Below are 16,903 nucleotides of genomic sequence, written 5' to 3'. Positions count from 1 at the left end.
CCAGATGAAATGCTCCCTTCCAACACTCCTCCAACATGTGCCTTTCTGAACTTCTCCTCTATCGCCTTTAAGGGTGAAGTACTCCTAGTACTGAATTACACTGGAGTGCCTCCTGACAGATGTTCCCAAGAATTCTTCTTGTACGGCAGACAGCTGTAGCCTGCTTCGGTGACTCCTTACTCCTGAGTCCCGGCTCACTATCAATGTTGCTGTTGTGCCCCCAAGTCTTAGATGGGAGTAGTGCATTTACAGCCCACTACTCCACCGGTGTCTGCTGTAGAACCACTAGTGTCCATACAACCTCGGGGACTGGGCCCTGGCCTTGCGCTTAGAACTTCTAGGCAGGGTTCTCTTCTAAGCCACGTCCTCTGTTCCCTTTTACTCCTACGTTCCGTACTAGTCTTTCCTTATTTAAGATCAGGTTTCTTTCCTTTCCCATGCCAGCAGACCCAGGTCACTGAGATCTGCTGCAGCACCTCTGTCCTCCATCCCTCTTCCAGGGATGTTCACTCCTCACTCTCCGACTGACTGACCTCTAATCCTAAACCCTCCCGCTCTTTTATGCATTCTAACTCCACCCGCCTCCCAGCACATTTTGTGTTCCAAGCAGGGAGCCACCAAAGGTGCTCTGCTACACTCCAAGCAGGAAGCCGCAATGTGGCTTTGCTGAACTACTGTGTTGTGTGGGATGCAGGTGTTGGAGCGTGGTCAGGAGCCTCCAACTTACCTGGATTGTGGGGCACCACACCTCAGGAGAATGTGCAGTACCTCTGTGGCGACTGAACCTCAGGGCTGCCACAGAGTACTTTATCTTGCCTGGAGGTTGGCTGAGCTCCTGACCTGGAGGACACGGCATGGATGCAGGCACCTGTATGTGTGGTGCCCCTGAGGCTGTCGCACCTTCTCCTAAGGTGTGGTGCCCCACCAACTAGGTATGTTGGGAACTCCTTTCCACACTCGAACACCTGCACCCCACACGGGATAGTTCAGCAGGACCAGATTGCGGCTTCATGCTTAGAGGGTAGCAGAGCACCTTTCGTGGTTCCTGGCTTCGTAACACAAGATGTGCTGGGAGGTGGGTGGCGTTGAGACATAAAAGTGGGGAAAGTGTAGGATTTGGGGTTCAGTCTGGCAGGAGGTCAGGAGAGGTCAGTCAGGAGAGTCTTAGGATGGGTTCGAGAGGGAAGGAGATCCCTTGAAGAGGGAGAGAAGGAGTGCTGCAGCTGCCTCAGTGACCTGAGCCAGCTGGCAGGGGAAAGGAACAGAAGGAGAAAGATGTAGAACTGCAACCTAAGATTCCATAAGAGAGAAGGAACAGTGCAGAACGAAGGAGTAGGAGAACAGAGAGGAGTTGTGGGTTGGAAGAGGAACCCTGCCTATAGGTTCTCGGCGCAAGGCTGGGGCCCGGTCCCTGAGGTTGTATGGACACTTATGGTTTTGCAGCAGACACCAGTGGAGTAGTTGGCAGTAAATGCACTACTCCCATCTAAGACTTGGGGCACAACAGCAACTGAATAGAGAGCCAGGACTCTGGAGAAGGGAGTCCCCGAGAGAGGCTACAGCTGTCTGTCATACAAGTAGAGTTGTTAGGAACATCTGACAGGAGGAACTTCAGAGTACCATGGTACTGGAGCTCTTCACACCAAAAGGTGCAATAGAGGAGTCGTTCAGGAAAGGTACATGTTGGTGGAGTGTTGGAGAGGAGAAGCCTGACTTGCCCGGGAGGTTGAGTCTCTCCCCCGGAGGACACGGCACAGAGGCAGGCACCAGTGTGTACCAAGAACTGAGTAAAGCTTTGGGACTACAAGCCCTGGTGTCTTCCATTCAATTGTGCGCCAGCACCGCTACATCTGGGTACCAGCACTGCTACCTCCCCTGCGCTGGACACTACACCATAAGTGTCCCCACTTCTACACTGCCCTAGGGTTACAGCTTCACCTGTGGGGAGCTACACCATCTATGCTGCAACACACCATCAGCCCCAGAGGATCTGCACGCAGCGTTGGCTTAACATCTTGCTTGCCAAACACCACAGGTGGCGTCACGAACTATCACATAAACTATATCACAAACCACCCTTGATTTGGGCGCCCAGGGCCACGGACCGTGTCACAGCGGCCGTGACACATCCCACTGACACCGGCCCGGTACAGAGTACCCCACAGCCCTGGGACGGGGGCGACCCATATGCACAACAGACTGTGTAAAGCTTTGGAAGTACATGCCCTGGTGTCCTCCGCTTATTCCTGCGCCAACACACTCCGCACTGCTACATCTCTGTGCTTAACACTGCACCATTACGCTCTCCTCACTAGCTCTTCATCTACACTGCCCTGGGACTACAGCCCTACCTGTGGAGGGCCACAACATCATTGCTGCACCACACCATCTGTCCCAGAGGATCTGTCTGCAGCGTTGGCTTTACATCTCCATTGCCGAACACCACAGTTGGCATCACGAATCACTCACTTATAAACTTTAATCATCAGCCACACTATATTCCTTTTACGTGGACGCCCAGGGCCATGGACCGGGTCACTGCCACTGTGACAACTCCCATTGAACTCCACGGGCCCGGTACAGAGTACCCCACTGGCCTGGAAGGACGATCCAATTGCCTTCTTGATGAAGGAATCCACAACATCCCGTACCTGGATCTTCTCCTAGTGGCAGATCAAGGGCCGATCTCTCTATCAATATCTTGGTCAGACTATCCGCACACTAAAAAATCTAGGATGGTGTGTAAACTGTTTCTCAATCTGGTGACTGCACCTAGCCCACCAAAGATATTCTAGTGGTTTATCTAAAAATGTGCTGAGTCTAGATCTGTACTCAGTAGGCTAGGCTTTAACCCTTTCTTGAACCCTAGCTGGAGGAACTCTAGAATCTTGGGGATATCGGGTTGTGCCGAGTCCCCTATGGATTCTCCAACATGGGAGAAACGGGGGAAACGAATCGTCTACAACAATCTGGATTAGTAACCGAAACCACCCCCTTTTGGGCCAAAACGGGGACACCAATATCACCGTGGCTTGATCTTCTTGGATCTTTATTTCTTGGACCCTTGGGACTAAAGGAAATGGAGGAAACAGGTATAGGAGATTGCTTTCCCAACTTTGAGACAAGGCATCTATCCCATCTGGGTTGTCTCTTGGGTCCAAGGAGAAAAATCTTGACAGCTTTGCATTTCAGGTTGCATAGAGATCCATGAGTGGGGTACCCCATCGCCGAGATGGTTGATTCAAGTTCTGTTCAAAGTGTTCAGTTAATTCGGAAGACCAAACTGTCCTGAGAAAAGCTGCCACTTAGCTTTTTTGTAGACCTTTAGATGCACTGCAGAAATAGAAATAATTGTCTTCTCTGCCCATTGATATATTCATCCCACTAGAGCCTGCAGAAACTGACCTTTCAGACTTCCCTAATGTCATAGAAAAGGTGACTGTTTTGATGTTGCCTGAAAAGATCTTCACATGGTGACCTCTGAAAGCATTCTGGCATTGCTGGAGTGTTTCCCATACAGTTTGTTATAAGATAATCTCCTGCGTGCCTCTGGAGACCATGTGCCCTGGAGTTATTGACCCTCTACTTCTGCTCCCCAGCCTATTTGGCTTGTCGGTGGTAACCCGAACAAATGGGGATAGGATGCTCCTCCTTGGGGAAATCCACCATGTCAGGGAGGATCTTTGGTCTGCAGATATGTTGGTTTTCTTGTCTAGCCCAGACAGATGTCTGTTACATGCTGGCAGAGTTGGTCTTTGAACGTCTCTTGAGTGGGCTTGACTCCACTGCACACTCGAAATGCAACGAGTCATTAATCCTAGGATCGGCATAGCATACCTGATTGCAACTGCCTTTCTCTGAAAGGTTTGAATTCTTCTCCTGATCCCATTCCTTTTAGCAGTGGGAAAAGAGAACATGCCACAATGCGAGTTGAGGAGGACCCCTAAGAATACTTTGTGAGATGGCCGATCTACAGCCAGAACTACAAATAGAAAATCTGCACCGCCATTGGACCTAGACTTGGTGCTAGGCTACTTTTTTATGTAGATATCTCTTTGAACCTCAGGAAGAGTCCAGTATCGGGCTACTCTCCATGAATACTGTGTTCCTGGTAGCAATTGCCTCAAAGTAGGTAGGAGAGATCCAGGTGTTAATAAGGGATCCTTATCTGCATATTTTGTAGAACTGAATAATACTCAAACTTTACCCATCCTTTCTTCCAAAGGTAGTGTCCAATGTAAATCTGAACCAAAAGATTATTCTACCTTCCTTCTGTCAATGCCCAAGGATTGAGAAATTATTCCATACACTGGATGTAAGAAGATCAGTGACATGTTGCGTGGAAGTTACGAAACCCTGGAGACAGGACTCAGATTTGTTTGTGCAGCATTCAGGAAAGAACAGTGGTGGGGGGGGGGGGGGAGCATCAAAAGGGACTTCAGCAGAAAAGGCCAGAGATGAGACCAGATCGGAGTAGGCTGAGAAGAAAATCCAGCCACGTCAGAAGGATGTTTTGAGTCGTTATTTTCAGCAGACATACGGTACAGAGTGGGAATCATAGAATCATATAATGGTAGAGTTGGAAGGGGCCATCTGGTCCATCTGGTCCAACCTTCTGCTCAAAGCAGGATTCACTAAATCATCCCAGACAGATGTCTGTCTAGCCTCTGTTTGAAGACTTGTATTGAAGGAGAACTCTCCACCTCTCATGGCAGCCTGTTCCACTCATTGATCACTGTCAATTTTTTCTAATATCAAATCTGTCTCCTCCCATTCAGTTTCATCCCATTGCTTCTAGTCTTTCCTTGTGACAGCCCTTCAGATATTTGTAGACAGCTATTAAGTCTCCTCTCAATCATTCAGTCACCATTCTGGTCGCTCTTCTCTGAACTTGCTCCAGTTTGACTTTTTTTTTTTTTTTTTTTTAATGTGGTGCCCTGATCTGGACTGAGTATTCCAGATGAGGTCTGACCAAAGAGGAGTAGATGGAAATAATGACTTCACGTGATCCAGACTGTATGCTTATGTTAATACATACTAGAATTGTATTTGCTTTTTTGCTGCTGCATTACTCTCATGTTCAGTCTGATCTATTAGTATACCCAAGTCTTTTTCACTTGTTCTGTTGCTTAGGCCTATTCCTCCCATTCTGTATGCTTTTTTTTTCATTTTTATTGCCCAGATGTAGTACTTTGATATTTTTTTTCTTTTTTTTTTTTTTTTTCCTGTTAAAAAACCATTGTTAGTTGCTGCCCACTGCTTCAGTTTATATCTTTTTGAATCCTCTCTTCACTAGAATTGGCTATCCCTCCTAGTTTTGTGTTGTCAGCAAATTTAATCAGTTTACCCTCAATTCCTTCATCTATATCAATGATAAAGATGTTGAACAATACAGGGCCCAGGACAGAGCCCTGTGGTACCCCACTCGAGACATTCTTCCAACTGGATGTGCAGCCATTTACAACCATTCTTTGGGTCCGATCACTAAGCCCGTTATGAATCCACCTAACGGTTGCCTTGTCGTGCTTCGAGGTTATGCTTCAGGTAAGGAAGCCATCCAGTGTGACTAGAACAGTTTACCAAGTATCTCTCCTATCTGGTACTTGCAACCTAGTGGGTAATATTGTTGACCCCTATTAGGGCCTGTGTGATAACTTGAGCCATCTAGAGGAAAGATAAGTGACGGGCCCAGTAGTGAGAATTTCACCTGTGAGGTTGGTGCTTTAGGACTAGAAAAGACTTGCAATAAGCATCAACAGTAAACGTAAAGAACAGTGTGTATAATTTCATTAGCTATCCTGTTTAATTCAATTACTGTGTTCTGATTGAATTATTATTTTGCAGTGCTTTAGTTTAACAGTTCCAAACATAAGTCATAAGTAACAACATTAACAATATAATTAAAGCAAAATAAGACGACCCTGCTCGTAAGAGCTTACAATGTGCAATGAGGTGGAGGAGATACAAAGTACAGGTGTGTATTTACAATGATGGTCCAGCCATCTTGAGAGTGAGGGATGGATGAAGATAGTGAATGGGCTACACATGCACACTTACACATAGAATGACTGTGATTAGTGAACGTGATAGGCCGCTCTGAACAAATGTGTTTTGAGGGAGCGCCTGAAACTATGCAAATTGTGGATAGTCCTAATTTCTTGGGGTAGAGCATTCCAGAGGATTGGTGCAGCGTGGGAGAAGTCTTGGAGTCGGGAGTGGGAGGTGCGGATTAGTGCAGAGCTTGGTCCAAAGCTGTTTGCAGAGCGCAGCGGTCGGTTAGGCCGATAGACAGAAATGAGGGAGGAGAAGGGTGATGCTACACTGTGGAGAGCTTTGTGGGTGAGAAGAAGTACTTTGAATGGGCAGCCAATGTAAGGACTGGTGAAGAGCAGACGTGTCAGAGTACCGATTATCCAGATGGATGACCATGGCTGCTGCATTAAGGCTGGACTGGAGAGGGGATAGTTGAGTAACGGGGAGGCCAATTAATAGAGCGTTGCAGTAATCCAGGTGGGAGTGGATCAATGCTACAGCGAGGTTTTTGTTTCCATTGTGGGAAATGGGCAGATTCTAGAGATGTTCTTTAGGTGTAAGCGGCAAGAGATTGTATATGGGATGTGAAGGAGAGATTGGTGTCAAACATAACACCCAGACAGCGCGCCTGCTGCCAGGGTGTTATGGTGCCACCCACAGAGAGGGAAATGTCAGATTTAGGGAGGTTAGTAGACAGCGGGAGTACTTTCATTGTTCACACTTAGCCTTGACCCCCCCCGCCTACATATGTAGATATTTGTGTCGGCTAAATAGTTACGGAGCATTGTCTGCGCTGTTGTATCTGCAAACATGTTAACACTCCTTGGGTTATGGGTGCAAGAACCACAAATGCCCTTTCTGCCGCTTTCTAAAACTGGCCCTGCATACACTGTAAGAGGCTACATAATCAAGTGAGATGGCAACTTTACCACTTTCTTTACAGTCTGCAATTTTATTTGTGTACACTTTTAAATACCAGGCCTAACTATCTTATTTTACAGAGTGTTGACAGTGCTGTTGTTGATAGTGGGATTGGAACCAGCTGGGGGGACTTTGATTCAAGTTACAATGTGGTAAGTTCCATACACAGACCCTGACTCCACGTGGATTCTCTTCCATAGGTCTCATCAGCTGAGATGTGTTCTCTTTGCAGAGTGCCATGGACTCTGGACTGTGGGTAGGCTCTCCGAAAGGAACAGCTGCAATAGCTGGCCAGATACTGGAGGTATGTCATGGGATATCGACTTGTGTTCATTGATTTGGAGACCACTGAGAATGGAGAGCTGGTCGCTCCTGTCAACTTGTATGATTTTTTTTTTTCAAAACTATCTGCACTTTTGTGCTCGGCAACGCTTAAAACTCCCATATAAATAAATAAATAAATAAATTGAGCGAGCTCCACAATTGCGGCCACCTCAAAGGTGCCCGGCTCTGATCTTGAAGATTTGTCTCGCCACTAGGATATTCAAAAATGTGATAGGAATAACCCTTTAGCGATTGTCTAAAAAAATTTTTACCCTGTTTTTTATAGGATAAAGCAATTCTGCGAGTTATGGATAAAGCTCCCTACATTCCACCCACCAATCTGGAATTCTTAGGTTCTCCCATGCAAAGAGGATATATGTGTACACAAAGACTCAAAGGTCTGGAAATGGGTAGAATGTCACCCAAACCGTATAGACAGCGCTTCATTAGGCAGGTAAACCACCATAAAGATGCTTCTCAATAAGACTAGGCGGATCATGAAAAATGTAGTGGCTTCCCTTCTGTGGTTTGTACCGGATAATGATTCATTTACCCATTACAAGAGATGCTGGTAATGGTTCACATGTTCTTCAAAGAATACAGGACCCATAGCCATGCACCACACACAAAGTTCTAGTTAATGGAGTGGCTGTTGGTGCCCCTTATGTGAAATTTTCATGTACCAGTAGCTAATCTGCTAATTGCCACATTTCATTGGAAATGATGTATTGTCAATCATATCCTGTAATATAGATTAAACAAAATTCATCTGTTTAGCCCCTCCATTTAAAGGGGGTTTCCATTTAAAGTGGACCCCAAACTGCACTCATGTAGAAATTAAAAAAAATTTGCTGGTACTCTCCCTTCCAGGTCCAACACTCTTGCCCGCTGTTCTCATCTGTGTTTTCCCTGCAGCAGTTATGTCACTTCTGTAGCTTATGCTGTCTAAATCAGCAGAGCCGCTGAGCTCACTGGTTGCAGCGGTGATGTGAACTGTCGACGTGACAAAAAAAAAAAATTGGATCAGTGGTGTAGCGCCAGATCCACGGAGAGCTGACTATCAGATTCTGTTAATTTCTGAGACTATAGTCCTTTTAGGTACACTTGTGACATATTAAGGAGTTGACATACAGCTTTTCTTTTATTAAGCAATCTCCGCTGATGCCTCGCACTATGCGTCCTTCTTTCCCATTTACACCACCAAGGAGACCTCCACCACATTTTACTACAAATCAGGTAACTTCTATTTTTTTTTTTTTTTTTTTCGCTACTTCACATAAGTAATCTTGTTGACCATACCCTGTTTGGCATGAGGCCATAGTGGCTTCATGCCTTTTGTTTACGTATAACTTTTTTTTTTTTTTTTTTTTTCCCCCTCCCAAGTCTCCAGGTTTCATGTCCCCAACTCCCTTCAGGCCTATGTCCCCTAACATCAGCACCCCTGCAAGACCAATGACACCAAAGATGGTCAGGATGCACTTTGGTCCTATGTCTCCCAGTCCTAATATCTCACCTTTCTTTAGCCCAATGGCTAACACTCTGCAGAGGTTTAAGTAAGTATTAGGTTTAAAGACTGTATTTCTGATTTTTAAGTGGTAATGGCTACTATTATATTATAGATGAGCGGTATTAGTTATCTGTAGCTAATATTTTAAGAAGTTGACGTGTGCAAAACCTCAAGTAAATCTCATTTCAGCCTGACTTCCCTGCCTCCTGCTTGTAAGCTGACTGGGAGAAACCTATCGCTAACGGTGAAACTGAATTAAAAAGGCTCTGTTGGCACATAATGACTGTTCAAAGTTCAGGCAATTTGTGCACCAATGATGTGTCCAAATATTTAAGTGCACTTTCCCACCTTCTTGTGTTCTATATCGGTCTCTATGAAGCCAGAGCTGTCCAATCAAAGAGGTGGTGGGGGTGGCAATAGAGAAAACAAGTAGGTGGGAAGGTGTACTCAAATGTTTGAGGAGGCAGGCCCAGCAGTTACATTCCCAGCCATCAGTAACCCTTCAGCTATCATATGGCAGACTTCATACAATCTCTCTAAGCATGTGTTCTGTTTACTTGGCAGAGTCCCAGGACATGTAACACAGCTCCATCCTCAACACCGGCGCATACTTAGTCAGAGACAACGTCCACAGAGGTAAGGCTGAACTTCCACGTTATAGCCCAAAACTACCAATGGTGGCAGAATTCTATCAGGACATCGTCTACATATAATCTTTATCCATAAGAGCATGCACACAAACTTCTAAACTTAAGGCATTACCTAGTTCAGTGTGCACAACTTCTTATGGTCTGAGTGCCACAATAAAATTATAAAGGGCCTTGGCCTCCTGAAACATTAATGTGTTTTTTTTTTTTTTGCTTTTTTTTAAATTTTACTTGCTTATACAGCGCCATTTAGCTCAATGGCGCTCTACAGACCGAACTGCTGTCCCTATTGGGGCTCACCATCTAAATTCCCTATCAGTATGTCTTTGGAGAGTGGGAGGAAACTGGAGAACACGGAGGAAATCCATGCAACAATGAGAAAATGCAAACCTCTTGAAGAGGTTTTCTTTGGAAAGAGCCATACAGACAAGCATGACTCCAATTTTCACCAGTCTGTCTCTAGCACCCATTCAGAGTGATTTCTTGTATGCAAAAACTTTTTTTTTTTTTTTTTTTTAAGCAGATTTTCATCTGTTGTGTTAGTTTTCGCAATTGGTATTCCATTAACCATTTTTTACATGCAATGAAAGACTATCAGTAGAAAAACCGACAGCTTATGGATGACTTAATTTCCAAGTGCTGTCTGGATTTGTGTGTGTGTTGACCACTTGGTCTACAACAATACGGGTATGTCAACAACCCCATAGACTAGAATTTGTATAAGTTATATCTATGAAAAAAGACATCCAAGAGTCCCCAGAGGCGGAAACTCTCATTTGCAAGTCTTGCCCAACTTTTCTTGAAGCTGGCCATACAACTACTGTTGGCAATTGTGGTTTCCACCCCCCCCCCCCCCCCCCCCCAAGTCTGTTTCTGTTCTGGACACTTGGGCACAAATTACATGCCAGGTACCGCCAACACTTTCAAGCAGCATCTGCCACACCAATCTGTTGTAAATTGCACAAATCCCAAATGCTCAAATAAAAAAAACCAACACCAAATCTGCATGTGAGCCATGCACACTTCGTACCAGTTAGCTGTCCTATGTACAACTGAGTATTTGCGTTAAAACCTTTCATTCTTTGCCAACAAGTGGGTACAACTTATTTCCTATTTTACTCTTTAATAAAATCTCCAATAATTTTTCATTGTTGCCTAGCGCATCCCGCAAGCAGTGGGTCAGTCCTGATCCATATGCGAGCCTCATGTCTCCAAAAGAAAAGGAATGGGTTATCAAGCTGCAAATGATCCAACTGCAAAGTGAAAACCCTCACCTGGATGATTACTACTATCAAGTATGGATTCTCAGATCTTGTACCATTTCCTTATTTTCGTACAACTTTGAAATAACTTTCTCTTTTTTTTTTTTTTTTTTTTCCCTTAAATATATTTAAGACCTATTATGAGAAGTTGGAGAGACGACTGGCAGATGAGGAACTTCTAGGAGAACGCAAGAAAAAAGAGCCAACCAAACTGGTCACTCCTTACATTCAGAAAGCTGAAACCTATGAATCTGGTAAGTATTTTACATGAATTTTGGAAAGCTCTAGACCAGTGTGTAAACTCTAAAGGGGTTTGGTTTGATATGCAATCAGTCTTTAGGCTGTTTCATCCTTTGACCACATAAGATGTTTGGGACTTTCCATCGGTGTTGTCCATGGTTTCACGAAGTACCATGAAGAAATTAAACCACCTGCCTTAACACTTGTATCAGACAAATTCTGGTGTGATGGGAGTTGGGGGTCAATTGTACAATAGTTAATGGTTAGAAATCCCATCCCCTCACCTGTGACACGACTAGGAGACACCAATTGTGACGCCAAATGTATATATTTTTGTGCTTACAAATCTTTCTCTTCCTCGACGTCTCAGTCGTACATATTGAGGGCTCCTTGGGACAAGTTGCAGTTTCCACCTGTTACAGCCCCAGAAGAGCAATTGATGCCATCTTCCATGTCATGCCAGATGAAGTAAGTTTATGCTATTCTTTTCCTCATTTCACAGACTGACTACAGCATTTAAATTTTTACAATGTGTACAAGATCTTCAATCAAATTGGTTTAAAACACAAAATACTGTAAATTATGATGGGGAAAAAAACAAAAACAAACCATTGCATGGTGGTCCTTGAAGATCATAAGCGGTTGGTTATGGAATTTCAGAAATTGGAATGCAGCAAAAATTCCATTAATATTAATTGACTAAATAAAAGGAGGCGATAATATGGAATGGTCATTGGCAACTTGGGTTGTATGCACTAGTTCTTAAATGCTAGAAAGCCAAAAATCAGTAATTCCTCTTAAACTACTTTCCTTAAACTGTTTCCTAATCCAAACTCAGCTTTGCCCCTGAACGTACGCACTGTAAGAGAATGGACTGCAGCAGGAGCCTCTCCCCTCTGCCCTGAATGCAGTAGGACAAATGATTGCTAATACTTGCCCCTCGAATAAGTTCCATCTAGTTTAGAAAATCTAATTGGATAAACCCCAGATGTGCTTTTTACAGATTTATCCTCATTCAAGGGGAAAAGGGGCTGGTTTTCTATTTTAGTAAACTCGTACAATCCCTTCAGTGCGCAAGCACAGGTCCCCGTTCGACACTAAGCAAGATTTCAAAGTGGACTTTAGAGAGGTTGGTGCAACCCTGGGAACTTACTTAAATTGTGTGGGTGGCGACATCCATGACTTAACTATATGAAACGCACCCCTATGACTAAATGCGCAAGTATGATCTAAGTGTGTAAATTGCTTTCTGCACACTGCATCACGAAACGCTGGGGACAGTTTAGATTCTAAGTGACATGAAGGGTTCCCTTTAACAATGTTTTTTATTTTCTTGGGGAAAATGTTTTAAGAAAAGTATTCCAACAAAAATGTAGGGTTTATTAATTACTTTCCCATCTGTAACAGGATATGAAGGCTCTTGGATACCAGCGCTTGAGAGTCCTCAAACACATTGAAAAGGTTGGCAAGTATGGTGTTCTTCATATTGCATGTAGTATTTGCAAAATATTTTGTATTAAAAAAATCGCTGCCCAAAACAAAGGTCTGGCACTGCTACCAAAATTTAGGAGCTAACAAACTATGCAATGATTCTCATCATGAAAGTCCAGTAATGACAATAATTCTTGTGAAATGTGGCACTCGCTACTTTGAATTAATGTTATTTTATTGCAGTTCTATGAACAGATTGCGGAAACCATTCTGGCTGACAATCGATTTGCGTGAGTCGTGCTTTCTCTGAGGCACAAAAGTAGCGTGATTCTTACAAAACTGTTGTCAGCCATAATGGTCTCTGCAATGACTGTTCGTGGACCACAAATATTTTAACGCACAGTGGAGTGCTGTGCCACATTTCTCTAGTTGTAAAAAAAAAAAATCTATGGAGCTGCTGGCGAAAATGGCAGAGAGCCGCACTAGACAGCCCCATAGGGAATGAATGGAGCAGAGATCAAAATGCTCACGATCACCCCATTCTAACTGAGATAAGTGTTCCGTTCTGACAAACTATTCCAGAGGTCGGATCCCCATTGTTCAATGATCAACGGCTTTTTTTTCTACAATCTGCACATCGCCCCAGGTGGTCTGTACCGCCCCTCCCCCCGCATTGGCGATCGCTGTGAATGGCTGGTCAATTCTAAACAGCCAATTACAGCCATAGGTCAATAAAAAAAAAAAAATTTCATGTTGTGATGCGCATTGTGACACAGCATCAGTCATCATGAAAAGTGGGGTGATTGCAATGTCTCCTCATCTGATTGGCCAGGAACTATTGTTCAGACAATCTGTGCTGAAGGGGTTAATAAAAAATGGTGATGCCTGCCATGCAAGCCATCTTTACCTGAGAGTTGTCATGCAGAGCAGCTGAGACCTCCCTGTGTAAGTGGGTTAAAGGTTCATCGGTGGCCAGTGGGCTTTCCCTCGCCACTCCTGCTTCTGTGTCCTCCTGCGATCTGTGCTGGCTGCTGTGACCATCTGTGATCAGCAGCAGCGGCAAATGGTGGATAAGGGTTTATCACCTTTAGGTAGAAACTTTTAGACCAGCATCCCACTCTTCAAGACCCTCTGTCAGAGGTACAATAGCATGAGGCACCGTGCAAGGAAATTGGAGGCCTCCTGAAGCCGCAAACTAGGCCATTGCTGATGAAGGGCATAAGCAGAGCCCAATGCAGCGACGACATGCTGGTGGTAAGTAGAAGGACAAAAGGGATGTATCTTGACCACCATTCACCATGACCACTCTTGTCACTGTCTGAGATGCCACAACACAAGCCCCAAAGCCAGATTGTATCATTAATTACAATAAGTACATGGGGGATGTGGAGATCTATCAGATCCTCCAAACCGTACAGTGCCATTCGAAAAGCTAGTTACAAAACATTGTCTGCGCACCTTGTACAGATGGAACTGTACAATGCCTTTGTGCTGTTTCGGTCTGCAGGCAATACAGGGACCTTCCTTCAGTTTTAGGAGGTAGTCATCAAGGCCCTAATGTTCAGTACTCGGGAACATGAGGGTCCCAGTACTTCTAAAACTGATAGTGCCTGTATTGTCCCAGGCCAACATTTTCCCAGAGAGGTTCCCCAACCAGCAAAGAAAGATCAAAATAAAAGGTGTAGAGTATGCTCTAAATGAGAATCTGAAAGAACACTGGTATGTGTTCTGACTGCTGCAATACCATAATCCATCTTTCCTGATCCCAATTACCCTGTATCTCTCTACTACTGGTATGTGTTCTGACTGCTTTCTCGCCTTATTTCCTTGATTCTAACACACAATTTGGCCTTATCTGTCCATGTGAATCAATCTCCTTCCGCATTTTCTCTTCTGACTCCTAATTAATCGGCTCCTGTGTCCAGGCTTCCTGCTGCTCCTCCCATCTGATCACACCTAGGCCTTTTCATGTGCTGCTAACTTGCCATAAATTCAGAAGCAATACACAGGGTTGTTTAGACCTTGGGCTGTCTTTTGCATGGATGTCTTTTATAAGGATAACTATAGAAATATGCCAGACATGAGCCAGAAGGTACGCCTAATCTCTGTTAAAATATACAACATTTCTTTGTGTTAGCTCCACACTTACTCTTAACATGCTGAAGTATGCTCTAATGGTTTTGCCTCCATTACTCCTGACTCTCCTTCACTATCCACAGACCCCAGCACCCTCTAACCAAGTAATAATCTCTCCTTCCCTCTTGCCCCCCCACCTGACCTCATCCGCTGACCTGCTCCTCAACTTCAGATCTCTCCTAATAAGCCATAAAACAAATCGCCCACTCTCCTCCTCCCACCTGCTCTGCCTCTCTCTGCTTCTCCTCACTGCTGGCGACATATCTCCCAACCCTGGACCCCCACAGCCCATACCTCACATTACCCCCTTCTATCGTTACCAAACCAACACAAACACCAGAATTCTTTCCCACCTCAAATACTTGCCCTTGATGCCCACCACTCAGCTCCCTCTCTCTGGATCACTCTGGAATGCCTACTCCATCTGCAATAAACTCCATGTGATTCACAACCTCTTTACCTCCTGCAATTTTTCCTTCCTTGGCCTCACTGAAGTATGGCTGACACCCACCGACACTGCCTCCCCTGCTGCGCTATGCTATGGTGGCCTCCACTTCACCCACATTCCTCGCCCTGGCAACAGACATGGTGGAGGAGTGGGCCTTCTCCTTTCTTCCAATTGCACCTTCAACCCAATCCCACCTCTTTCCTCCCTTGTCCTCCCCTCTTTTGAAGCCCACTCTGTCCGCATCTACTCTCCCTACAACCTCCAAGTGGCTGTCACATACGGACCTCCAGGCTCAACCACTGCCTTCACTGACAAATTCTCTAGCTGGCTCCTTCACTTTCACTCTGCTGACATTCACACCATCATCATGGGTGACTTCAACATCCCCATTGACACCCACCAGTCAGCAGCCTCAAAACTAATGTAGCTCACTTCATCTTTTGGACTTACTCAGTGGTCCTCCTCAGCCACCCACACAGACGGACACACATTAGACCTGGTCTTCACACGTCTCTGCTCCCTATCTAACTTCACAACCTCCCCTCTCCCTCTATCTGAGCACCATCTACTCACTTTCTCATCACTGTCCTCCTCACCTGTCAGCCATGTCCAGAAACACATGTACCCCCACAGAAACCTTGCACATCTAGACACTCACATACTCTGACTCTATCCTACCACTGTCCTCCATATCTTCACTCCACGACACACTGCCACTAGTTTCTACAATGCCACTTTCATCAGCCATCGACTCGGTTGCCCCTGTCATGCACAACAGAGTGCGAAGAATCAATAGACAACCCTGGCACAATAACACTAAAAAGCTTCGGCAAGCATCCAGAATTGCTGAACAGCGCTGGAAGATAATGCATTCCCAAGACTACTTCACTGCACTCAAACAAGCAACACTTGCATTCAAATCTGCCCTCACCTCTGCTAAACAGGCCTACTTTACATCCCTTGTATCTTCCTTATCCCACAACCCCAAACAGTTGTTCAATACGTTTAACTCCCTCCTCCGCCCACCACTGCCCCCTCCAACTTCCCTAATCTCTGCTGAGGACTTTGCCACGCACTTCAAAAATAAGATCGACCAAACAAGGCAAGTCTTTATTATTCAATCACCACAACCCTTTGTATACCAGACCAATGCCCAAACCCCATAACCTCCTTATCCAACATCACTGAAGGGGAGCTTGCTCATCTTCTCTCCAAATCACACCTCACCACTTGTGCACTCGACCCCATACCATCCCACCTCCTCCCCAACCTCGCCACCACTCTTATCCCATCACTAACCCACCTCTTCAACCGATCACTTACTTCCGGTACCTTCCCTTCTGCTTTCAAACATGCCACAATAACGCATATCATTAAAGCCAACTCTCAACCCAACAGCCATGTCCAGCTGTTGCCCAATATTGCTACTCCCATTTGCTTCTGAACTCCTGGAACAGCATGTCCACGCTGACCTTTCCTGCCACCTCTCATCTAACTTGCTCTTTGACAATCTACAATCTGGTTTCCATCCCCATCATTCCACTGAGACAGCCCTGACCAAAATTACCAATGACCTACTTACAGCCAAAGCTAACAAACAATACTCTATACTCCTCCTTCTAGACCTGTCCTCTGCTTTCGACACAGTTGACCACTGCTTCCTACTACAGATCCTCTCCTCTTTTGGCATCAAAGACCTCACCCTATCCAGGATCTCCTCATACCTTTCCAACCACCCATTTAGCGTCTCCCACTCCCACACTACCTCCTCATCCCACCCTCTGTTGGAGTCCCCCAAGGCTCTGTTCTAGGACCCCTATTCTTCTCAATCTATACACTTGGCCTGGGTCAACTCCTAAAATCCCATGGATTCCAGTACCATCTTTATGCCGATGATACTCAGATCTACCTCACTGGCCCAGACGTCACCTCTCTGCTGTCCAGAATCCCAGAG

At 45.2% G+C, this 16,903-nt stretch overlaps 1 protein-coding gene across 4 annotated transcripts in view; it reads left to right on the top strand.

Moving 5' to 3' along the window:
- PATL2 (PAT1 homolog 2) overlaps nt 1–16,903 on the top strand; it is a 95,843-nt gene that overhangs the window by 34,692 nt on the left and 44,248 nt on the right. For all 4 annotated transcript variants that reach the window (XM_073584606.1, XM_073584607.1, XM_073584608.1 and 1 more), the window contains exons 5-14: nt 7,035–7,106; nt 7,187–7,258; nt 7,565–7,732; nt 8,428–8,514; nt 8,662–8,831; nt 9,350–9,421; nt 10,592–10,727; nt 10,828–10,948; nt 11,305–11,402; nt 12,342–12,395. In XM_073584606.1, the coding sequence (XP_073440707.1) occupies nt 7,035–7,106; nt 7,187–7,258; nt 7,565–7,732; nt 8,428–8,514; nt 8,662–8,831; nt 9,350–9,421; nt 10,592–10,727; nt 10,828–10,948; nt 11,305–11,402; nt 12,342–12,395 (1,050 nt within the window). The remainder of the gene's footprint in view (nt 1–7,034; nt 7,107–7,186; nt 7,259–7,564; nt 7,733–8,427; nt 8,515–8,661; nt 8,832–9,349; nt 9,422–10,591; nt 10,728–10,827; nt 10,949–11,304; nt 11,403–12,341; nt 12,396–16,903) is intronic.

Source organism: Dendrobates tinctorius, unplaced genomic scaffold (assembly GCF_039654945.1).
Source record: "Dendrobates tinctorius isolate UK_male_01 unplaced genomic scaffold, ASM3965494v1 ptg000084l, whole genome shotgun sequence".
NCBI lineage: Eukaryota > Metazoa > Chordata > Amphibia > Anura > Dendrobatidae > Dendrobates > Dendrobates tinctorius.
Note: the sequence above shows the minus strand (reverse complement) of the source record. Positions and strands in the feature narration are given on the sequence as shown.